General features: G+C 37.2%; 1 protein-coding gene across 1 annotated transcript in view; it reads right to left on the bottom strand.

Annotated features, from left to right (window-relative positions):
• The window catches only part of LOC127618829 (membrane-associated guanylate kinase, WW and PDZ domain-containing protein 3-like), a 214,547-nt gene that overhangs the window by 94,321 nt on the left and 94,012 nt on the right, over positions 1 to 26,214 (bottom strand). The window contains exon 2 of the mRNA XM_052091470.1: positions 2,499 to 2,615. Within this exon, the coding sequence (XP_051947430.1) occupies positions 2,499 to 2,615 (117 nt within the window). The remainder of the gene's footprint in view (positions 1 to 2,498; positions 2,616 to 26,214) is intronic.

Raw genomic sequence — 26,214 nt, 5'->3', positions numbered from 1 at the left:
GTTTCTTATTGTATTTAAACTACATGTAAAAGCCTCAAGTTGAGTAATATTGTGTTTTAAAAAAAATGCAAAAACACATGGATTGTTTGAAAGGTATTGCAAATGTATTTAGAAATTCAAACAAATTCAGGCTCACACACAATTTTTTTTAAGATGAACCAATCACGTGAACAATAACGTAACTAACCTAAATGGCCAATGAAAAAGCAGCGGTCGTTCGCGCACTCAATTAGGCAATATATACTAGGTTTCAAATTTGTATAGCCTACAAACGGTCATTTGATTTCAAATGATGAACAAAGACGACAACAGCTCGGCCACCTGAACTGAACCGAAGAAAAAACGACGTCAAAAACAGCCACTTTTTTTAAATTAATTACGGTCATTAGTGTGAGCCCTGAGCACTAATTATGCGCCTAATTATGTATTCCGCGTTACGTACAGAAAAAGCTGGTGAAAGCGCGCCTCTATTTTGCACTGAAAATTCTCCGCCTCTTAAAAGCATGTGTAACTTAGGAAGCGGCTCTCCTGGCATATCCTCCTGGTGAAGTGGCAGCAGTAATCCGAGCAAGACGAAGACATAGGCTAAGGAGAAGAGCTGAAAAGATTTTTGTGCAGGCCACCTGTTGAGTACCTCTGAGTAACGCCCCCCCATTTGTGCCTGAGCGCCCCCCTTTCTGCTGCCTCGTTCACACTGCCCCCCAACACTGTCCAAACGCCCCCTAGGGGGCGGTACCGCCCCCGTTGAGAAACGCTGGTTTAGAGGGATGGATGCCAGTTGGCGCGATTGTGCCCTTTTCTTTTTTCTGTTCTGGGGAAATTTTGGGGGTTGATTGTTGCACTAAAGTGGAATGTGGTCTTTATCATTTTATTTTTAACAAACAATCAAATTTCTCTAATATGTAAAAATATCAAATGTTAATATGAGTGGATTGACTCTCTCCATGTGGAATGTGAATGGGTTGGAGCACCCTATAAAAAGAAGGACGTTTATTTATTTCCTTTAATATTTTCTTAAGAAATAAGAAATGCATCTTTCCCTGCAGGATGCTGAAAAATTGGGAAAGATATGGGGTGGGCATGTTTTCTTTAATGCTGGCTCAAGTAAGAGCAGGGGAGTCATTACATTGTTAAGTAAACATCTACATTTCAAATGTCTCAAACAGATAAAAATTAATTAGGAAGAGTCATTATTGTTTTAGCAGAAATTCAAGGGCAAAGGTTGATTTTGGCTAATATTTACACACCTAACGCTGATGATCAGGGCTTTTTTTTTTAAAGATATTGAAGAGGTGTTGCAAGCCACTGGCACCCCTCATGATATAATATTGGGAGGAGACTTTAATCTATTGATGGATTCAGTCCTTGATCATAGTGAAGCAAAAGTGTGTAAGCCCCTAGAGCAACATTGATGCTTCTCAGGATGTGTAAAAATCTTGGTCTTACAGATATTTGGAGACTTTTGAACCCATCTGGTATAGATTTTTAATCAGTCCATAAGATTTATTCTAGAATATATATTTTTTTATATCTAAGTCCCTCATTTCATCTGTTTTTGATTGCTCAATTGGAAACAACTTAGTCTCAGATCACGCCCTGGTGAGTTCAGAGATGTTGCCACATGTGGAGAAAAATAAATCTTATAGTTGGCACTTTAATGTATCCCTTTTGCAAAATACTGAATTCCAACAAATGTTAAAGTCTGAAATCAATGTTTATATGGAGATCAACTGGTCCTCAGTATCCTCTGTGGCCGTGGCTTGGGAGGCACTTAAGGCAGTTCTTAGGGGTCGGATCATAAAGTATGCCTCATTCATCAAAAAATCCAAAGCGTGAAAACGAATGGAGTTGGAAGAGAATATTAAAAGTACAGAGACAGAGCTGAAGCTCCAAATGTCGTCTGATGGACTCAAAGAATTGAATTGGTGATTACTGCTTTTGGAAAAGGTCATAAGGCATCGCTGTATTACTCCATGTCAATTCAGAGTCTGGGGGATGGAGCTTTGTCTTCTCTCAAGAGATTATGGCAAAAAGATTTAAAATTGGTATTGGAGGAGTGTGGGCTAGGATTCTAAAAAGCATCAAGTCTACATCTAGAGATGCAAGGGTCCATCTAATGTCAATAATTTATTCAGTTTTTAATGTTGTGTTTGTATATTTTATGATTGGAATCAATAAAATTGTTAATAACAAGAATGGAGGAACTGCTTAGACTCGTGATTCTCTGCTGCAGCATATGTACTTTAGGGATGAGTTTTAGAGTCTCTGCTAATAGATGAGGTCACATGAGGGCAGAATTGACAGGAAGAGTATGCAGACGACCCTGAAAGATACAGTGCTGAGTTTAACTTTGAAATGAGGGACTGAAGACATGTTACTGACATGATATTGACTGTGTGGAGCAGCTGCTGTCATGGCTGGATATTCTAAGAATGACCAGCACCTACACCTTTAATGAGCACAGGATCAGAGCAGGGTCAAATACGTGGGGTACTCACAGGGAATAGTGCGCAGGTACAGGTTATCTCTGATCACTTGCTGGAGCTTGTGGTCCAAAGAGCCTTTCTGGAACTGCAGGCTGAGGTAGTGACGCAGATCTGTGTTCAACACCTTACCTGCAGAGACAAAATTACTTCAGGTTAACTTTGGTTACTTTTGGGTAAACCATTTGCCAGACAGTACAGGTAAAACAATTATTATAAATTGTTGTAAAAGGGGCTTCCACATGACTAGCGTCTGCATAATCAGATACACTGACTTGTATGGAGTGAAGCATCAGCGTCACTCCCAACACCACGTTGCACTTCTAATGCAGAAATTTTACAAATGTTGTACAATTTCAACTTTTGCCCTGTTGCTGCTAACGTTTCAAAGTGTCAGCTAATGATTATCAGGCAATTTGCATGTATGCAAAATCTTTGCAATAACAGGTCTAACATTACACTGTAGTGATTTTCACGTTTTACCACAGTAACAATCCTGAAACTGTCCCAATCAGCCTCCTGATTAAAAGACAACTATGCAGTGTTGCAGCAGATAAGGTCCCAGTATGAGGCCCAGCTGTTTTACCAATCAAAAAGAAATATATTGCTTCTACAAGCATCCAGATGTGTGGATACATGATGAGCATTAAAAACAATACAGGTCCTATTGCATCGTTCTTGCAGCGAAGTGCCAGGAGTTCAGGCGGAGTTCAAGGAAGTGTGGAGGCGGCACAAGTCATCCTGGAGAGAGGAGGAGAGGCCCCTCCAAATAAGAGAATGACACAGCAAGAGCCAAGTTTCCCCTGATGACTAAAATATGAGAGGGAGGGGAAGAAAACACCACCTCTTTGAGCTGCTCCAGTCTCCAGCTGTTGCTCCTTTCTCTGGGTGGGGTGGATGTGCTTTGAAACGGTGCCAATCACATGGCTGCTGTTTCAATAAGCATTGTTTTGGCCCCTGCAGCTGCTGAGCCAAACCTGGCTATCCTCATAGACCGGAGTAATCAGAGCACAGCACAGCTCTGCACACACACACACACACACACACACACACACACACACACACACACTCTCTCTGGTTACAGATAAAAGAGCTGCTCACGCTACTTCAAAAATGGGCCAAGACATTCACTAGACCCATGCGATGTCCTGACATTTGGAATCAGCAGTTATGTCAAAATTACCTACTTGAGTTAATAAGGGTGTTTATTCAATTGTGGACACTTTTGGCCCTGTGGACTTTTAGAAAATAAACTCACTTTAAACACACTTTTCATACTCTCATTGGTTTGTTTCATTTGATAACTAGCAATGCCCAGCAGTGTAAATACATTACAGAAATGTAAATATATATAGAAATCGGTCACTAAAATTTCCACTACAATATAATTTCCAACATATCTAAAAAAAATGTGGGAATAAATGGAACAACTCCTTTTGTCTCCCTAAGGCTAATTCCAGGATAAGCATTTTATGTATTCTAAACACACAAAATCAAATACAATATCAAATCGTTTCACTTTTTACATAATTTGACAAAGAATACATCCTTATTGGAAATGATGCACAATAAAAATATTCTGGTCACAAGTTATATTTTCATTAATTTTTCTTTGCACATCACGTCTCTCACATTATACTTCAAGAATGCTTTTCGTTGACACTTTTGTATTCTTTGTAACTCAGTACACTAACTGTTTGTAAAACTTTACAATTGGCAAAAAATTTTGTTTATAACAACCCTATCATAATAATTAGTACGAGATGGTAAAATAAACCTTTGCTCAAATAGAGTTTGCTCAAACATAAACAACTTCTACTCACATAGAGGAAAAATAAACAAACCAATGAACAACATTATAATGAAGTTTCCCTAACCCAAACCTAAAGTTATACTCCTTTCCGAAACCCTAAACCTAACCATGATTTTAATAGGAAAATAACTTCTAAGAATGAGGACATAGGGTTTGGAGCAAGAGTGTATTATAGGTTATTGGCATACGGCACATAATTTGTAATACATGAATAAATATGGAATGAGTAACCAAATTTGTTATAAAATAATTTCCTTTCTTAAAGGAATAGTTCACCCAAATAAAAATTCTCACATCATTTACTCACCCTCATGCCATCCCAGATGTGTATAACCATCAGATTTTAAATCTCAAATTTCTAATGGATTTCATTTATGTGGTCTTTGTGATTTTTGGAGCTTCAAAAGGTCTGATCACCATTCACTTGCATTGTAAATACCAAGAGAGCTGAGATATTCATCTAAAAATCTTTGTGTTTTGCAGTAGAAAGAAAGGGGAACATCAGGGATGGCATAAGGGTGAGTAAATTATGAGAACATTTACATTTTTGGGTGAACTATCCTTTTAAAATAGTGTTGAATTAGAGGCTCGCTACAAATGTATGCCCCATTGTATGGATTTGAAATTCTGTTTGTTGATTGGTTGGTCTTTATGGTAATAAAAGTCACGTCTTTTCTTACAAGTTGTCCAATATGATAGGATTTTGCCATCTCATAGAAATTATTACAAGTTGTCATGAGACTACATAGGTTGTGATGGAAATGATACCTTAACTTAGGGACAGTAGTAATTTACATCACAAGTTAGATAGACAATTTTCATAAAATAAGTATTGAAAGTCTGGTTCTGGTCAAAACCAAATCATGAAAGCATTGTAAAAAGTTTCCAAGACAATTTAATTGTGACCCTTCAAAAAAAGGTGAAGAAGTACAATTCAGTTAGTTTATTAATAATAATTAGGCCCTGGGACATAATTGTGCCCATAGTCTAAGAAACACCCATAAATATATCAAGTTAAGTGAGAGAAAGACAGAATAAATACAAACATGTGATATCTCCAGCTAATTTGGAAAGCGAGGTAATCAAAACAAGTCTCTCTCCAAGCAATTCTCTCCCACTCTCATGGGGTATGAAATAGGTGGCCTGCTATGACTGGAGATTAGCATTATTCCATTAGTCGGCTTCAATGCATACTAATTTACTCCAATCTAAATCTGCTCAAGAGGCCCATCACTCACATTTACAGTTCTGGTATCACATCTATGTCTGTTTAGCAAGACATTATAGCATGTCTGCAAGTATCATTTCGCACTCATTCTATACTATGCTCATATCCAATAGTGTAAAACATGATTTATAGCCAGCGCTCATTATGGCGTGTCTTGGTCCAGCATGAGTGTTTATTGGGACAATGCTGTATGAAGTAATGAACTCGGCTCAATACTGTGTGACCTCAAAAGAAAAGGCAGGAAGAGTGGAGAGAAGCCCCCCAGACTCCTCTTACATGGACATCACTGACTATGCCAACCACACACCTGGAAGTCATTAGCTGCTCAAGAGCATGGAGTACATTGGGGATGTCAGGGCTTTAGAACTTTTTAATGCAAAGGACCCACAAATATGATGGACCCCTAGCAAGACACTCCTTCCTAAAATACAAAGGCAGATATACTGTATATTTTCATGTACAAAGACCAAATTTTACTGTGTGAGAAAAAATAGTAAGTGTGATATTAAAAAGACAACATGTTGTTTGTAAAATTAATTAACTGGCTTTTGTATTGTCACTAGAATCAATGCTCAGTAACATTTACCTTTTCACATTGAAATACAGCAGGCAAAGTAGGCGTAGGAAGATGTACGTGTGAAACCTGCAAAAACTTACAGCCTCTTTTGCTCTTAATGCTGAACTTATCCCTGTGAGAGTGAAGTTATAAAGAAACTTTCTTGGTACAAAGAAATGCCCACACAGAGGTCACTTCCATAAGCCAAGTAATGCTATTGAATGCTGCAAATTTTTCATGTCAAAGGTCACCAAACTAAAACCCCACTCCAAATTTGCATACATACATTTCCTAAAATTCCTGATCTTGCAAATTCCCATAGAGACAACTGTTTTTCACCCCCAGAATTTCACTGTGTAAAGGTAAATATTACCGAGCCTTAAAGCCAAATGAAATCATGAATACAAATATTATTGTGTAAAAATTGATTTTGTATTGTAGTAAGTTGATAGCGAATCTTTTTTTCTGCCCACTACTACAGTAATGCTACATGTAAAAACCTATATGTGTATATTGAATTGAAATGTAATTGTAGTCTTTAGAAAGCACAATAAAATAGTAATAATATTCGGTAAATATTTTTTCCTCCCCAGAACCTCCTTGCAACCCCTGGGGGTTCCCTGACTTCGTTTTGATAAGCCCTGAGGTCTGTGTTCAGATTCAGACAAGAGTGGGCAAAGTGTGTAAGAAGCAAATTATTTAGTAGCCTAATAGTATTTTAGAATTATTTAAAAACTCTTCAACCTTTGGTCAAAATTTTGCTTCTGTTCTTAAAAAAACAACAACAATACTACAGGGTTATCATTGTAAATATATTCTCAATATATTCTCAGTGTTAGTGATTGGCAACCGTATTTACTACAGGAAAGGTGTGACTCAAATTGTCCAGTTCATGCAAGAGTTAATGGCTTGAATGTATGAATGTAGAGTTTTCAACATACCAAAATATTAGTACTCATTACCATTACTTATTAACAAGCCACCTGGTCTGGAAAAACAAGCTCAAAATAAGGTATGAATACAGTATATTTATTTTATAAATTGCATCCTTTTGTGGATTAATAGTCATAATAGGATATATTAGGATTTTAATTAGATACATTTTGCATACATTTTTTTCCCAAATATGTAAAATTTGTTTGTGAGCCTTTAAAGGCAGTCTAGTCTTAAGTTGGTACTGAGTAACCAAAGTCAAACCCCTTATCTATTCTCAAGACATCTGAGACTTGACCTGTCCAGGGCAAAATGTGATTTCTTAAGAAACCTATTTCAGTCATATCTGTAAGATAGTAAGGGTAATTTATGCGTGAAAAAATGCTTACAGCTGCTTAAAAGGCATTTATTGTATAAAATACTAGTTTTATGCAAATTTATGACATAAATTGTATTTGCTCATAAATGCACACTTTATACAAAACAAGGACTCTTTATTTGGGCAAGCTCGAAAGCTAGAAATGGTTTTCAAATTAAGTTGTACGAAAAGAGCTACATTGTGTAATTCTTTGAATGTTGGAAAAGCAGAAAACATAAAAGGAATTTAGGTCAGGCCACAATAGCTTTGCTTCATCCTTCATCAAGAATTTTACACACAGGAATGCGGTCAATGTTCGTTAGCACAATTCTGCTAGCTTGCAATTCATAAAAACCCCAAGCCTGTTATGCTATACTGTATGCCAAATGCATTTTCCCTATCTAGCTGAAGATCTTTTCTAATTCCGCATGGAGATGGTTGGAGGGATTTCTCAAAATGCCCAGTTTTCATTTTGCAACATAGGAAAACTTTTGTAACCCAGGTTCTCTGATAACAAGGGCTGCAACTAATGATACTTGATTAATCTAATGATTATTAGAACGATTATTAGACTATTCTGAGATTATTGCAGCTATTATCATTAGCTCTTAAACAATTATTCAGCTTGTGCCCCGACTTAAAAGGTTGTATTAAATGCGATTACTAACAATAGAGAGGACAAAATCATCTTTTAAAAATACTTCTAAATGACATTCACTGAATTAACGGGGGGAAAATAAATTTTTATTAAGTTTAATTCATTAAAGAAATTCACTGCAAAAAATCATATTGTTATCAAGTGTTTTTGTCTTGTTTTCCATTTAAAATGGTTTAGAAATCCTTAACAAGATACCTTTACTTGAGAAGTGTAGAGTGGAGGGGGGCGGGGCCGGGTCGGAATATTGCGCGCCCAGTCCCCAATCGGCCTGATGAGGTGCGCGAGGGATAAAGGTGGCCGGTGACAATGGTTCGAGAGAGAGAGAATTACGGGCATGTCCGTCATGTGTGTGTTTATGTTTGTGCTTTTGGTTTTGAGTTTCATTAAATTATGATTTATATTGACAAGCCGGTTCTCGCCTCCTCCTTGCCCATCCTTTAACTGTGTTACAAGAAGCAACATACATGTTGCATCTTAAATATAAGTGTATTTTGTATGTGTATTTTTCACTTCTGCGCATGCAGTAATGACAAAATATACTTATATTCAAGATCTATTCTCTAAAAGCAAGTCTAAATATCTTATATGCTGCTTCTCTTGTGAATGCATCTTTTTTAAAGGATTTTTAGATATTTTAAAATACTTTTAAATATTATATTCAACATTCTAAGGTAACAATTTTTTCTTCTGCAGTATAGTTCTTAAAGTAAAATTGTTTTAAAGGAGTTTTTGATATTTATATTGGAAAACAAGCCAAAAAAAATATATATATATATATAAAACTTATTTTGTTGCAGTGTATAATGGGGCGAAGACCACCCTCTCGCACCTATCTTTTCACTTCAATCCATCTTTAACTCGCAAAAAAATTACTCTCTCTTATTAATAAAACTGCGTATTGCCAGTTTTCTTCACGATAAGAAATGCACAGTGACACATATATTATGATTCAATAAGTTGCGAGCCATCATGTTATAATCTAGCTGCAGCAAGCATGCCTAAGGGACAAGCATCACCGCACCAGAGTGTTCATCAGCCGGATGCAGTTTCAATCTCTCCCCCTTTAGATCTGGTCACTTCACGCGACTCATAAAATCGCCACTGACTACACAGAGAAATGCCAGTTTCAGAGTTTGTAGTTATTTGCATGACCTGCTTCTGAATGATTTGAAATGTATTGAAGCTATAACACATTAAATATAACATTAAAGATGTAATGCCGGGGTGTTTCCTTTAAAGACGCTCGACATGCAAGTTTTGCTTCAGTCGAGCTCCAGCCTCACGTATATCTGACACTGGAAGCAATGACACCATGTCTGTCAGCTGACAGACCAATCACAGTAGTAATAAGGGAGCACTACCTCCTTATATAAGACTCCGCCCACAGGTCACTTCTTCACACTCCACATATCTCTTCTCCATACAACTGCAAGGATGGAAGTGTGGTGAAATTCCTCACTCCTGTTATCAGAGTACCGGAGTTACTGGGGTTACACAAGTAACAAAGTTCTCTTTCTAACATTTGTTCGGTATATCACTATGGGATATAGCCAACTCCCATATTGCAGATAAGCTGTCCGAAGCAGACCATCAACCGACTTGTAATGTCCAATGTAAACTCACCTAACCAATTTGCAAAGAATGGATGGAAGCAAAATAACACACTTGTGCTTCACTGTGTTATTGTTGATTTGTGCCCAATGAGACCAGTGGTGGGTGAAAAGCCAGCTAGTCCACAGGCTTACAGCTGAGCCTTGAGTTGCTCACCTTAGGCACAAAGGCTGAGGAAGCCCTTGCACTCTGAATTGCTTCAATCATCCATGACACTCAAATTTAGCCTCTCACAGGCTAGTATTTCTGTCAACCAGAGTTTCCCTGGCCAGTACATGGAGATCAGTATGACTGAGTGACCATATTCTCTTACTCTTTTTAGAGTTGGAGTGATTAAACTCAGTGGGGGAAACACGTAAAGTAGCACGTATGGCCATGGATGAGCTAGAGCATCCACACCCATTGGAGCACAGTCTCTTGCCAAAGAGAAGTACAGAGGGTAATGAGTGTTTTCATGTGATGCAAAAGATCTATGGCAGCCCGCCCGTATCTCTCCCACAGCTGACTCACCACCTGAGGGTGAAGCTTCCAATCTCCATGCAGAGGATTCCACCTGGACAAGAGATTGCTCCCGTATTCATCACTCCCGGAACGTGTGTCCTGAGAGAAAAGCACGCACCCCTAAACACAATCAGCTTTTGTGCCAAGCTGTGAAGTCGCCGTGAATGCATACCCCCTTGTCTATGTATGCCATTGTTGTTGTGTTGTCCGATCTGACTAGAACATTGTGACTTTGAAGGAACAGTGCAAAGTGCTTCAATGCTAGAAACAATGTCATTAACTCCAGAAAATGTATTTGCATGTTGCGCAATGATACAGGCCAAACCCCATTCACAATTCTGCTTTCGCACACTGCGCCCCAATATATAAGTGAAGCATCTGTCATCACCACTTTAGAGACCACCCCCAAAGGGATTCCCCTATGAAGGAATCAGGGATTCTCCAGTGACGAAGAACGAGCATCCCCTCTGACGTCTAAGTGACTGAGGAAACAGGTGCTGCGCTGCTATCCAGTGCTGAATCTCTCTCATTCACAATAGTCTCAATGGAATGACTGACACCGACTAGGCCATCAGACCCAATAGGTGTAGACACAGTCTGAATGACACTTATTTCCCTCTCTGAAAAAGGGTCAAACAGCTGTGAATTGATCCAATCGATTTGGAGTTTAATCTGAGACCCCGATATATAATTTCCTGTGAGGGCATAAGACAGCTCTTTGTCTTGTTTATTTTGAAACCTATGTTCTCTAAATGAGACACCAGCACTCTAGTATCCATCTCTGCTTAATGCCGCGAGGGAGCACAGAGCAGTAGATCGTCTAGGTAAGCAGACACTCTGAGACCCGTTAATCTCAGCAGCATTGCCAGTTATTTGGGAGCTTTTTGTGTTTATTTTCACACATTGCTGTGCCCTCGGCACACTACCTGGATGCACAGAGAATCATTTTATTTTTGTAACACTCATGCTTTCGTGTAAACTGTCCTCCTCTCTTTTTTATGATCCTGTGGGTGGAGAGGGAAAATGCAAACTGAAAGGCACTGGGGGAACTGATGCCAACACTCTCAAACTCTTTTTGTAAGCTTTTTGTAAACTATGCAACACAAACATTTAGACTCCTGTGCCAAGTCCTCTTGGCTGGAGTGGAGCGGGAAACAAACTCTCTTCATGACGGAAGGAGTGGAACAGAGACTCTGCGAGTGCTGTTCACCCACACCATGTCCTGAACCAGAACACTGGTTAGGTCCCTGCCTTTCAGTTAGCCGTTGCCACAAAAGAAGCCTTACTTCTTGCCTGGTCTGGGTCCTGAATCCAGATTGCCCACAAAACATCATCCTCATCCTTCTCGCCATTGTCCTCCAAAAGGCGATCATCATTGTAATCCTCTTCCTCTTCTTCCCTGTCCCCTGCCAAAAGGGCAGATTCAAAGAGGGGAGATAGATTGGTGGAAACTTCGTCCATTATTTGATGCCGTGACCTGCACCCTCCTTTCCAAAGCTCTCTGTATGAACCAGGAACAGTGCGGGCAACACTAGGAATCAGCTAGCCTGAGCATGTCTGACCCAAAGACATGAGCAGGTGGAAATCCTTAGGCAAGATCATAGATCCACACACGGACGGACGGAAAGGATCCATCCCCTTCGCTCCGCTGCTCGGTGAGCTTGCAGTCGCCATTTTCTGACTTTAACTGTAAACCCGCCTTGATGTGCTGGTTTATTGCTACAGAAACAATATCGACACAGCAGAAAAGTATATTCACTTCGATAGTGAATATATTCACAAAATAAAAAAGCCACGCTCTGTGATGCACCTGAACAGTCTTACTAACTGTTTAGCGACTACTCCTTGCAAGTCCTGCTGAGGATATCTTACATTAATCTGCATGGAGAAGAGAATGAGAATGAAGAAGAGGCCTGTGGCAGTGTCTTATATAGGGAGATGGGGCTCCCTTATCACTTCTGTGATTGGTCTGTCAGCTGACAGATGTGGTGTCTATGCTTCCAGTGTCTGATACATCCGAGGCAAATTCCCACAGTAGCATACCTAACAAATGTAAGAAAGAGAACTATTTTGAGTATTTTTTTAAACATACAGAGCAGGGGGATACTTAGATTAGTCAAGACATACAATTGGCCTAAAAAAGTCTTTTGCAACGATATCAAACCAAGTGGTGTTTCTTTTAAAGGAAGACAGCACAAAAAACCTTTAGCACAACATTTCACAAAAGATGCATATTAGGTTTTAAATAAAATATAAATAAAAAATATATATATTTTATATAGTTTTTCTTTTCTTTTTTTAAGAAATTATTTGGAGACTTTCTGGTTGTCAACAAGAGTCTATAGTTAATGTGATGAGATACATCTGTATGGAAAGTATTTGGAAAATATGGCTAAAAAATGTGAAGGCAGTTTTGAGAAAATTAAATTTTTGCATCTAATTCATCACACTTGAGACTTGGTGCTATTTATTGTAAATTTCCAAAAGTGTCCAAATATTTTTGGGGGGTCTGTATACAGAAACACAGACATTTTTATTTTGGTATCATTCTAACACGCATACACTCACATATACACACTTAACCTCTCCCCCACCCTTGGACACGCATTTACACCCACATTTTATATCAGCCTCGGTCTTTGTTTACAGAACAAGCCACTCTTTGTGGCTACGCTGTCAGGTAGCATTAGCAAGCTGTGTCATATCTCTGGGGTGCCACCCTGTGTCTCCCTTGAGGCTGCAACAAGTTCCAGGCACTGTACCGACAGGCTGCCCATGGGAACCATGCCAATCTTTTGTGCATTGGAGCCTTTTTCATGAAAGTGGAGGGGGTCAGCCATTGGACTGAATGGCAGACACAGAACAGAAACTATGACACAATTCCATAGCACTGGATTCTTCTTAAAGGAAACTAAACACGCTCTTTTAGCCCTTTATTTGACATTTAGCTCAGTGTTTTGGCTTCTTACACAACCCGCTCAAAGATGTCACAGATTTTCACTGTACTGGCTCCTCTCCTTGTATTCTTGGTCGTCCTTCAGAAACCCTTTGACTAACTCTCTTTATCTGACTTACAATAGCTCTGGTCACATCCTCTAGACTAAATTACACTAGTCATTAGGTAAGGTGATCTCTCTCCAGTCATGCTCAAATGTCAGAGAGTGGGAGTGTGGATCGGTGGTGTGTAGACCTTAGTCAGGGTAGATGTTATATTTAATTAGAAGTGAATTAAGATGACGCTGTCAGGGGTAGAAACAGAGTCCATTCAATATGTTGTACGCCTCAAGGTCCCAGGTTACGTCAAATATGTATGACTCGTGGAAGTAAACCCGTGGAAGTTTTTGGAAAGGTGGCACCAGTACACATTAAATGCATTGTAATTCTCTCTCTCACAACCTCATTTTCATTCACATTAAATTAATTATGGTATCTATTGACTAAGGGGTCGTTCAAACAGGATGCATTCTTGCATTCAACCAGCTATATAGAGCGTAGCATAATCAAACAGAGAAGTCATTTTAATAGGTGTGTAAATTGCCATAGACCGTTGCTATTTTAATAGGTGTGTAAATTGCCATAGACCGTTGCTATTTAAATAGGTGTGTAAATTGCCATAGACTGTTGCTATTTTAATAGGTGTGTAAATTGCCATAGACCGTTGCTATTTTAATAGGTGTGTAAATTGCCATAGACCGTTGCTATTTTAATAGGTGTGTAAATTGCCATAGAACGTTGCTAAAATAAAAACTCAATTCGATTATCTATATTTTAAATATTCTTAGGGGTTGTTCACACCAATGTGTTTCTGTGTTCGCCTGCACCTTTTTTCTATGTAAACATGGGATAGATGTAAGTCTATGACCTTTGTGCAAAGTCTCGCTGTTTTCAGCATCTCACACAGGAGTGTAATATTTTTAAGACACCATGTCAACTTAAAAGTACATCAATTTAAAAATAAATTTGTCTCGAGACACCTGCATTCAGTTTCATTCAATGTGCTTTTTTTTTAAAGCAATGACACTGTGAATAGCCTCTTCGATTTTATGCTGAAATGTATCCACTGCACTGTGTGCCAAAAGTTTAACTAACTTTGAACTTCTGTAATATATAGTGTCCTAAAAATGACACTCATTGCCCAAGACATGCCATAACGGCCAAACGCATCCATCTAGCATGTTTACAGAAACCAATAATAATAATTAAAAAGTGCAGACAGAATGCATGAATGTGTCCTGTATAAACGGCCACTAAAATTTGTCCAGGACAGTTTAGGAATCGTCCAATAACTTTAGAGTCACATAATGCCATAGACGAACCATCACCAGGCCCTGTTTTGACAGTGGTACACTGGAGATTCACAGGAAGACCAGCGGAGAGCTAATTAGCAGCATGAAAGAGGCGCTTGGCAACTCTGGTGCCGCTTACTCTCTGCTCATTAAATCTGCAGGGTTTTGTTGGTGTGAAAGTTGTAAAGTATGCAACAATTCACTCAAAATTTTGGTGGGGAACTTTGTCTATTTCTAAAAACAAAGCTTTATTTTTTGTGTACACTGACCCAAAAATATTACTTAATATTACAATACTTTAAGAGATAATTCAAAATATACTTAAACAACATTTAAAATGCATAATAAAACAGTATAAAATCAAGTGAAATCTGCAAATAGATGTCTCCTAATGTTTTTGTGCATTTCTTGAAGAATAAGTTTATTTATTTATTTTTTATTAAAAAGGTTTGCATTCATTTTGCGAAGCACTCGTCTTTTTGATGTGAAATCTTTGCTGATTTTGATTTAATAAAAGTGATAATAATGATTATATTGATATTGGTATTTTAAAATGAGTATTTTCTGAATATAAGCAACTTGTGCTTGGTTAAAATTTTGTAATAGTTTTATTGAAAACGCATGTTAAAATCCAACATTACAAGCTAATATGATGTAATCTTACTACAACCTCCTGAGACCTAGCAACAAAGGTTTTACTATTATCCCTTTTTAAATGTCAATATAGTGTTTGGTGCATAAAATACATATGATCATATATACACGTATATTAAAATAAATAAATATAGATTTTATTCATATTGTATTTTATGTGCTGAATTGCAATGTCATACATTTATATACATTTTTATAGACCAAGGGGAGGATTCTGTCATGGCCAAAATATTTGGTATTTCTGAAAAGCCCAAGAAGTCCACAGATAATATCCATCTAAATAAGATTTAGACATGTATAGGCTAAAATAAAATAAAATAACAAATACAATATACAAAATAAAATAAAACTTAATTGCTGAGTCTTGGGAGGATAATGACCTTTAAAGCCAGATGTATCAGATATAATACAGATACAAATATATCTATATATTAGATTTAATAGTTCAGAAAACAGCTCCATTTAAAAATAAATGAAATTCCTCATTATTATTTATTTCAGGCTTTAATTATGTTACATGCAGATGATGTCAAATAATATTTTCATGTTTTGAAAAATACAATAAATATGTCACATATTTAATTTGATAATTTGATCCATTCACCCAGCACTGCAAGTACTGTGATTGTGTTAGTCAGTGAACAGATCCTTATCAGCATACTTTCAGTCGGAATGACTGCTTGGTTTCATGGTAAGGTTTTCGACCTCTACAACGAGGAGTTCGGATTCTAATCCACCCTAATATATTTTTTTTTATTTTGATAAATGAAGATTGCACTATACAGTGGATGTAAATCATGAGCGGGGACACGATTTCACTGGAAAGCACCGCAAGATGCGGAACAGTGGAGTGAGAGTAGTTTTAGTAAAAGTACTGCTACTGAAGAAATAATGAACTTGAGTACAAGTACTGAGAAATATTATGATTCAAGTAAGAGTAAATAAGTAGTTTACAGAAAAACTAATCAAGTAGTTACGTTACAAGTTACTTTATGGAAATTATATTATACATAGTATATACGCTTCAGTTTTTAGAACACAGACATTTTTGTTCTTGAAAGTAATTTATTCTTCCTTTCACCAAGGATGCATTAAATTAATCAAAAATACTGATAAGAGAAGCACTATTCTCCTGAAATTATATTTTCACCTAAATTCTATTGTTTTAGAGAGATGAAGGCTATTCCATGCAGTATAGTTTTGAAAAAAGAATCTCTAACCAGGATAAAGAGCAAAGTGGATGGCCAGATGCATAATAAAAAGAAGTAAATCACAGTCTCTAGTTCGAGAAACAGACTCCTCACAGGTCCTAAACCTACATTGCTGCTAGAGGATTCTTGGACAAATAGAAATTTTAAAAATACAACATTTATTTCAATAGAAATAGCCATTTGAAACATTCTTAATGTCTCTAAATCATCTCTAAACTACATAATGTGCATTCTGACTAAAACACATTCCTAGTTCAAGTTTATTCTCATTCATGTATGTTCAAGTATTTTGGCTATTAAGTTAACATTCTGTACAAAACTAATATAATGCAATTTCATAGAGGAAATGTATCCTCTGTGATATTGCATAAATTATCCAGATATGGAATGAGATTATTAAGCAAACTGTTATCATCTTCTACATGCCAACTGAATAAAATAAGGCAAAAATAAAAATTCCACACTGTGTTTAGTGAGAGATATGATTGATTCCAACACTAAAAGTGCTTGTTCTGTATATGAATCATTGTATTAGATTTGTAAAAGTCTTAGTAAGCATTATGGTTATTTTATATAGAGTTAATTTATTAAGTAGATTGTAGCATTTGGTTACATTATGTTTTGTGATTTGTCATACATTCTTTATATAAAATCCATCCCCTGCACACTGTTGACCTCTAGCATGTGTGGCTTTTCAGACAAATAAACAGCAGCACAGGGCAGGGAAGTACAGAGCAGCACAGGAGCGAGAGTTTTACCCACTAGGGCAGTTTATTTTGAACAAGAAGGGCAATCGGACACAGAATTGAATGCAGCAGCACAATACTGAACTGATGCAGATTGACAGAAGCAGAGAGCCTGTCAGAGAGCCGCCAAGGAACCGGATGGCGAAAAAATAAATAAAATAATGTTCAGTAAAAAGTCAAAAGAACATTTCAATATCTGTAATTGTAACTATATCAGATATTAATTCAATATGGGAAGCATTTTTTGCCCCCATATTTTGAAGTATATATTTTGAGTACCCATTCATTTCTGACACTAATGGCATTGTATCTTTCTAAGGTATTTCAAAAGTTTGCTTTAGGCATATAGTAGCAAGTAAACAAGAAATCCCCACATATGTTAAACTACATTGTAGTTTAACACATTGATGTAAATCATTGCCTACCTTAAAAACAAGTGAAATTTGATCAGTGGTTAAACTTGTTCAGACAGTTCCTTTGTACCTAAATGAACGGCTCCTTTCCATAATAAAATTAAATAGGCTGAAAATCACAGAATTACAGTTCTTGTATAGTGTCAGGTAAGAAAGTATTAAAGAAGCTAGAGAAGAGAGGACACAGGCAGCAGTTTATGCAAGCTGCTGCTGCTCATGATGCTGTGCCCTGTGGTCTTCCGTTGTGCCACACACAGCGCATTTTAGTTTATAAACAGATTTAGCATGTATAACTTGCAGATTTCTTCTACCCGAAAAACATCACAAATATTCTGAATATTATGTATTTTTTTGTACTTTGTAATTGTAGTGAAAAATAACTGTTAAGAAGTTGAATATGAAGCAACATTTTAATCAGCTAAAGTTATTTATTTATACTTAAAGCAGAAAAATGTAATCAAGTACTGTAATGATAGTTGTAATTAATTACTTTCCACCTCTGCTAGGAACATATCCCACTGTCCCACCCACAAATGACAACAATGACCAGCACAATTCACAACCACATGGATGAAAGGAGAAAAACTAGAGGGAAGAATCAAATATTCTCTCAATTTTTTTCTATTCCCCCCCCCATGCCTTTCAATCTAGAGTTCAAAACATTCATAACTGTACCCATGATATTCATATCCATGTCCTTCGTGTCAAAGGAAGTAATAGAAGAAAAGAACAACAGTCACACAAAGGAGACAAGAACAGAGAGATCTGCACAAATCTTGAGCCCAGCGGCTGCCTCCTCGATCTGATCAGTTAGCCTTTGTAGTGTCTGATGCACCACAGTGTCCAAGATCGAATCGTATCATCTCCTCTGTCCCATCAGGTCCAAGATGGAGCAACAGAACGTCCAGCAGCCTTTAGAGATCCTTCATGTGCCTTTGGGCAGACAAGGGAAACTTGAGACGGCAGAGATCGGTGGAGGACATTCAAAGTTGGGTTTCTAATGATCCTGAAGCTATGTCTGGAGATTTGTCCTTAGTACAAGAGCTCTTGCTGTGCATGGGAGATTTTTTAACATAGTTGTGAAATAGGGAGATTCATAATTTCAGGAAGTAGGAGAAATTGTTGCAATCCAATCCAAGTTCTTATTCACTATAAATCTTGACATTCACCCTAACTCTCTTTGGCACATTCATGAGAGAAGCTTGTTTACACATCCTGCCTTGCTTAAACCATGCATGTTTGCATGTTGACACCAAATGACAGAGCATGTCATATTTCCTTCTGGTATAACATGCGCCATTAAGTTAATTATGTCCATCGTTCATAAAAACAAGCAGTCATTTAGGAGCAGTGGTGCAGTGGTTTGCAATTAGTGTTCTCGCATGAGCGGGAAAGATGTCACAGTTACATACTACTGTATAGGGATCCATGACCTCTGCAGTCCTCTTGGCATGTTATGCAGTGCTTGTTCTGTCTGACTGTAACAGCCTTGTCAGTCCACACGCCTCCTGCTCTTAATGAGCACAGAGATGCCTGCAGGCCATCTCAAGTGTTTTCTTTGAGTAGTAGTTACCACACTGATTTGCATACACTGGCGGCCAAAGGTTTGGAATAATGTACCGACTTTGCTATTATTTCGGAAGGAAATTGGTACTTTAATTCACCAAAGTGGCATTCTACTGATCACATAGTATAGTCAGGACATTACTGATGTAAAAAACAGCACCATTACTATTTGAAAAAAGTCATTTTTGATTAAATCTAGACAGAACCCATTTCCAGCAGCCATCACTCCAACTCCTTATCCTTGACTAATCATGCAAAATTGATAATTTGGTACTAGGCCATAACATCACAGTTGAAAGCTATTTGGTTTGTTAAATGAAGCTTTCCGGTCTGTTCACGCACATGCACATTCCTAAAAAACCTGTTAGAATGGCACTTTTGTATTTACATGACCACATAAGCAGCATTCTCTGAGAGAAACCTGGGTGTGTCAAACCATTTTTTCTTAATCCCTTAAATGGTATAAGGAAATCAGCATTATTGTTTACATTACATTTCAGAATGCAGCTTTCTACAAAACCCCTGGAATAAAATGTTTTAAATGTAAATGTGGTCAATATGTCTTATATATTGCCTAAAATAATAAAACTCTATAAATAATAAATACATTATTTTGCCTTTATCACAATATCACATTAAACAATGGATTTTATGAATTATGATGAACATCAGTGATGTTTTGTGGTATTAGTTGGTTTGTCTCACTCTAAAACTTCCCATCTGTTTTGATAAACCTGAAGAAATTGGTATGATGTGATTCATATTTTACAATATGGTTAAAAATATCAGAAATAACTTTCAGTTGACACCCTCTATGTAAACTAAGATCAATCCCACATTGAGCAATAGCTAGGTCTTTATTTTTTCTATCCTATTAGCCATATTCATATTTTTTTTCCACTGTGTAATAAGTCAAGTTAAAGCATAATTTACTAAGTTTAAGCACATGAGACTGACTGAATCTCTCAAATCGCAAATTTCAGCTAGGATGAGGTAGCTCTCTGAGGGGCCACTTGCAGTCTTTAAAGCCATCCATCACCTCTCTGGCACAGAGACTGCCCACATGAGAAACCAACCAGTTGGCTGATGTGACGAGATCAGAGTGACTAAACAATGGAGTTTATGTCCAACTCACATCAGTCTTACACTCCTGGGAACTGCAGAAGCTAATAGGCCACCAATCTAGATTGGGGGGAAGCCAAGAACTCATGCATTCTCAGCATGGTGAAAACTGCCATTAGGATTCTGATTTAATTGTTTTCCTTCAAGCAAAGCAAAGAGCAGTCAATAAGCTCCAGACGGAAGGGCAGAGGAGGGGCACATGTCCATGCTGAATGAGAGAGGCATATTCGCTAGCACCAGAGCAAATTAAAGAGTCCAAACAAGAATCTTGTATCCAAGTCAAGAATTTACGTATAAGCAAAACTTCCTTTTTTGCACTCTGTCAAACATTCTTAACATGTGTGCTTGCATTGATCTGGTGGTAACTAGGCTCAATACTCAATATGGTGATAGATTTTCCTTTAAATATCTGTGCCAAACGATATCTTATTATTCAGGAACTTTACCATAAGCATATTAACATGAACTAAATTTCTCAGGGAGATTATCTTCAAACTGTTGCTCCCCCATGTTCCATGACAGTAGTTGACTCTGAAAGAGACTAGTGAATAGCTGAGAATAGTGGTCGACTCATTCTAAATGCAACAACGCACAATATTGTTGACTTCTCTGCTCTGTTTTTATTTGAGCACACCAAATGGAAGACGGGGACCGGGCAGAAGAGGTGGTAGGTGTACATTATTTTTGCAATTCAGTTTGGTGTTGACGCAAAATATGACACACTCCACCTTTAACCGATATAAAGCGCAACTGTGCCCACCCACAGTTTCAGCAGTCTCGGTTCTGGAAGTATGTTTCCTATATAAAATATTTTGAATATACTGTATACCAGGGGTGCCCACACTTTTTTGTGTGATGATCTACTTTTAAATGACCAACTCAGTAAGATCTACCAACTAAAAAAACAGTTTCATTTAAAAGAAGAAAATGCTTGTTGGGACTAGTGCATGTATCCCTACATGGAATTCATATTCTAATTAATAAAAAAATATGTAATAATGTTCAATGTCGATATCACTCAGTTTTAAAACTAAACGCAAAACACCTGCAGAACAATAGATTACAATAGCCAGGGTATTTACCTTATTCTGATGACTTGCACTGAATGGAATCAGACATGGAATCTCAGAAGTCCTTGGAAGGCGCGTATGCGCAAACCTAGTTGTCATGGCAACTGAATAAACAAAACCTCGCCTGGTCAATATTTACTCGTCAAGTGCAAGTCAGACAAAAACTAAAAGAAGGAAAGACATTATATTTATTTTTATTAAAATTTAACGAAAGTACATTTAAATTTTGTGCGATCTACCAGCATTGCTTTTGCGATCAACTGGTAGATCGCGATCGACGTAATGGGCACCCCTGCTGTATACTAATATATATGTAATTTGAGATTGTAGGTAGACCAACTTGATTGCATCATTCACAGTGTGTCATAGAAGTGGACAGTTGCTGCTGAGCCGTTTTCACACACTTTGTTTGAAGCAATTCTCAGATTTCAGACAGAGGTCTTCAATAGAAGCGTATTTGAATAGCAACCTTGGAGCTATTGGTAGGTCTGCCCGCCGATAGTAATCTGATTAATCAGGACCCATTAAGTTATTTTGTGTAAATAGGCAATTAGTTGTATGTGTCTTACATAGCCCGGCACACTAATCAAGGTAGAGCAAAGTCCCAAGTTAATTGGAGCAAGCTGATTAGAGCTGTATGTTAAAGATAGGGATAGAGTCAAATGAGGGATCTGGGAAAAGAAGGATGAGCCATTACACAAGCAGATCGATAAGACACAGTAAAAGCGAAAGTTCAAAGCAACACAGAATCATTAATAGTCCTGGAGTGTACTGTATGTCCTAAAAAGGGTGAAGATTCTTTTGAAAACATTTCTCAACCAATAATCCAACTTACATTTTTCATTAAAGCCAACTCAAGGTCAAGCCATTTAATCTTTTCCACATGTCTGAAAAGAAATAATTCTCTTTTAAAGCTGCACTACATATAATATTTTATTAAAAAATTTACAAATTGCCATTGACTGAGTATATAAACAATCAGTGTCTGACCTTATCCCGATTCACTACGGTAAGCCTGTAAAAATAATTTGTAATTTAAGCAGTCGGGTTGGATTTGGCATGAAATCACTGGCTTATGTCGTGTATCCTTGCGTTATTATGTAATGTTCGTAAACACAGGAAAGAATTACTGGTTGTGTCTTGTTCCGGCTGGAGAAACTACATTCAGTTCAGTCAGCCACACTCAAACAGTTCAGGACATCATCACTGCAATCTGAATGGATGTTTATCTGTTATCAGTCTGGCAAAGTTGTTTACCTGCTACAATGCTGGATATGTTGTCTGGTAGGGTTGTTCTGATCGCAATGTATCTACGTCATTAGGGGAAGTTACTGTGAAATGTTTACTAATATATACGATTTCTGAAATTGACTTCTTGTAATTGTTATAATGCGTCTTTATGCATAATATTTTCATGTTTAATAAAGTATTTCTAATTCCCATCATTATTGAATCCTCATTTTAATTTATTACGTTTACGGCGTTATTGTGTGCATACACATACTATTGTAGTTTTATGGTTCACTTGCATTATCAACTTAGGCTGTTCAATATAATATAATAATAATAATAATAATAATAATAATAATAAAGTCTTCCATTGAACTCGTATCAGCCATAACATGAGTTTCACCTATTAAATTGATTAGTGTAATATAATACAAACATTAACAGTAGATAAAAAAAATTCTGGATGAGTCGATGAGGTGTGATAGTCGATAGTGGAGGTCTGGAAATATTAAATCAATAATTCAATGCAGTAAAACATAGGAAACCCTTGTTGAGGAAATACTTATGCTCTTGAAACAGTCCACCTGAGAGGACATACTAAGGGCATCAGAGGTGCTGGTTTTACAGCAAAATATTGCTGCAAAATAAAAAATCCCACAAAATCAGTATGAGAGTTATGTGGTTTTTAGTCCATGTCTACTAGCTTTGAGGTCATATACACTCACTGAGAACTTTATCAGGAACACCTGTACACCCACTTACTCATGCGATTATCTAATCAGCCAATCATGTGGCAGAAGTGCAATGCATAAAATCATTCAGATACGGGTCAGGAGCTTCAGTTAATGTTCACATCAGAAATGGGAAAAAATTAGATCTTAGTGATTTCGACTGTGGCATGACTGTTGGTGCCCGATGGGCTGGTTTGAGTATTTCTGTACCTGCTGATCTCCTGGGATTTTCACACACAAGATAAGTTTTTAGAGTTTACTCAGAATGGTGCCATAAACAAAAAGCACCTTGATGATGAAAGAGGTGAACAGATAATGGCCCGACTGATAGAAAGGCTGCAGTAACTCAGTAACAGAATAGCATCTCAGAATGCACAACATGTCGAACCCTGAGGCGAATGAGCTACAACAGAAGAAGACCACCTGGGACATAGGACCATAGTGTTCCAAATAAAGTGCTCAGTGAGTGTATATGTTGGTATTCTCTCTTCAGGGGAACTGGACCCAAAAAAAAAAACACACATTTTTATCCAATCACATCAATTGTGTCCTCACAATTTACACTAGAGGTTCTGTTTTCCACATATATTTGTTATTGTAAACAATTTATTTTTATCCGCACCAGAGAGCCTGACCCATAATCATATTTCAGCAGTTCCTAAGATTTTGAGTGGAAAAGACAAATTCCAAGGTAAGGAGAACCCATTAGACTTAATTACAGCACCCTGACTCGTTTTATTGGCGCAAATGTCCAAGGGGAGAATGCAAGCTTTTAGGAGACAATGATAAATGTAATTATGTGTAGTGAACTGTACCGAAATTCATAGCACACTACAAGATAATCCTCTTTTCCCTGAAAATATTTCCAAACAGGATTAGCTGTGGGAACAAGCTGGAGCTAGAGTAAAGGGAATGAAATGGAGGAAGAGAGTGGCCTTTTTATCCCTCAAGTGTCTTCATCTCTCTCCTCTCTATCCTGTAACCAAGGAGAATGTTTCCTCCTCAAAGACCTTGGTATTTGGGGTACAGCGTAGTGAAGAATTCATTAATTGTGCATGTTCATATTCAAATGTTATATAATACATACTTTCATATTGTACATGATCACAGATGTTGAATATGTCCCCATGCTCTAATTTGATTGGATAACAGGTGTTCTAAAATTAATTATATTTAAAGATGTCATCCCATGAGGCACAACATTTTTGTTAATATTTTGACATATAAGGAGGTCATTCTACTATAATAACATATTGTACATGTCAGAACTCAAAACTTAATTTCCAATTCAACAAAAGCATTTATAGAAACTAATCTGTAAAAATGCTTCGTTCTCTACTTCCGCAACTACCATATATCACTAGGGGACCCTTTAATTCATGACCGCATCTACAGAAAAAAACATCAACGCCTACTTTACGTCATCGCATCCTTGGCCCCACCCACTGGCATTCTGTTTTATCACAGAGAAAGAGAGCAAGAAAAACAGGTCTAGTGTTGCCTAACTATTCCTGAACACCAAAGGGGACCCATCTGGTCTATTTTGAATTACTTTTATATATAAACATGCACTACCCAGATGTCTTTGACAGTTGTCATTAATCTCACGCCATTTTCCAATCCTATCTTTCTAACCGCTCCATAGTGCACCACTTTAGACTTTTTGTGTATGTGTGTGTTTCCGTCTCATATCAGCATTGATTGCTTGTAAACTAGTAATAATAATACGAGTCAAGCTTTGCAAAGGAACTGTTATTGAAGAATGGGGGCAGTTAAAAAAAACTTCGACATGACTGCAAAACCATAAGTAAACGGTTCCATTCATGAATATTTCAAATGTTATGACTGTGTGATAGATTATGGTACTGATTGTTAACAGTTGATGCAATGTATTGGATGTGCATTGTGTGCAAACCCAGAAATGTAGTTTTATAATGTTGAGGGGCTTGTTCATTCTCTTCCGATTGAGTTTCAAATATGTATTTAAGGGGCTTCATGATTTTAGCCAATCATAGAAGTGGGTGTTTATGTTTAAGTTTTAATAATGTGCTTAGGCCAAAGCCTATTTTTTGTGTTTCAGACAGAGGGCCAGAAACAGGATAGATAATGATCATATATTACTCAATTATGACTGTTTTGGTGCAACAAAAACTTTAAAAACATTATCAGTGGACCTCAGAGAAGATAATACAATTATTTGAAAAAGAGAATTTCATGACCTCTTTGTTATGACGGCACTGGGATTTGTCACTATTTGTGTTACTTTGCCTAGTTTGCTAGCGGACATCTGTGCTAGCTTCTTTTGAAACTACTTTCACTGTCAGATAAAAAATAAACAAAATAGGCAGAGCAGCTTCATGAAAGTAGCGACTTTTTGCCTGCATCATGGAAATGTCCTTATCATGCTATTCTCACCTTAGTTTGGAAGATTCTGTGACAGGTTTGGCAATCTTATGATTTGCACAGGTTTAACCACAATATGTTTTATTATACTTATATTAGTTTAGTTACATTATTATATTATCATATCAATATAGTAGATCCCCTAACTCAACCCCATCTCAAAATCTAACAACTTACAAACTATATAAAAAATGTCACAGACAGGTAAATTTAGTCAAAACAATTATTTGCCTTACACTACTATACAGGTTCAATACATATCGTTCACACCTCAGACTGAAAAAGGCTCATGATATGGGCAGGAAAAGCTGGGAGGGTAAAGGGGTAAGAAAGGTTTGGACAGGAGGTGGTCAAGAGCTACAACTCACTTACTTGCAAAATTCACTAACAATAGAGATGACAGAATATCAGGTCAATCGTGGGATAAAAGTGCGACAAGTGCAGACGACAGAAATGTTTGCAAATCTGCTAAAAGATTTGGATGTTTTGTTTAAAATTTTTGAGAATAAAATGAGAACAGCACTCAAAGCACACACTACCATAAAAACCAGCACTGATTTGAGACCACACTGATGCATAGATATTTATATTTACAAAAAAAGTGTTTTGGGATTAATATAAGTTAAAATCTATTGACAGTG

Source organism: Xyrauchen texanus, chromosome 25, assembly GCF_025860055.1.
Source record: "Xyrauchen texanus isolate HMW12.3.18 chromosome 25, RBS_HiC_50CHRs, whole genome shotgun sequence".
Lineage (NCBI taxonomy): Eukaryota > Metazoa > Chordata > Actinopteri > Cypriniformes > Catostomidae > Xyrauchen > Xyrauchen texanus.
This window is presented reverse-complemented; position numbering and strand designations above follow the sequence as displayed.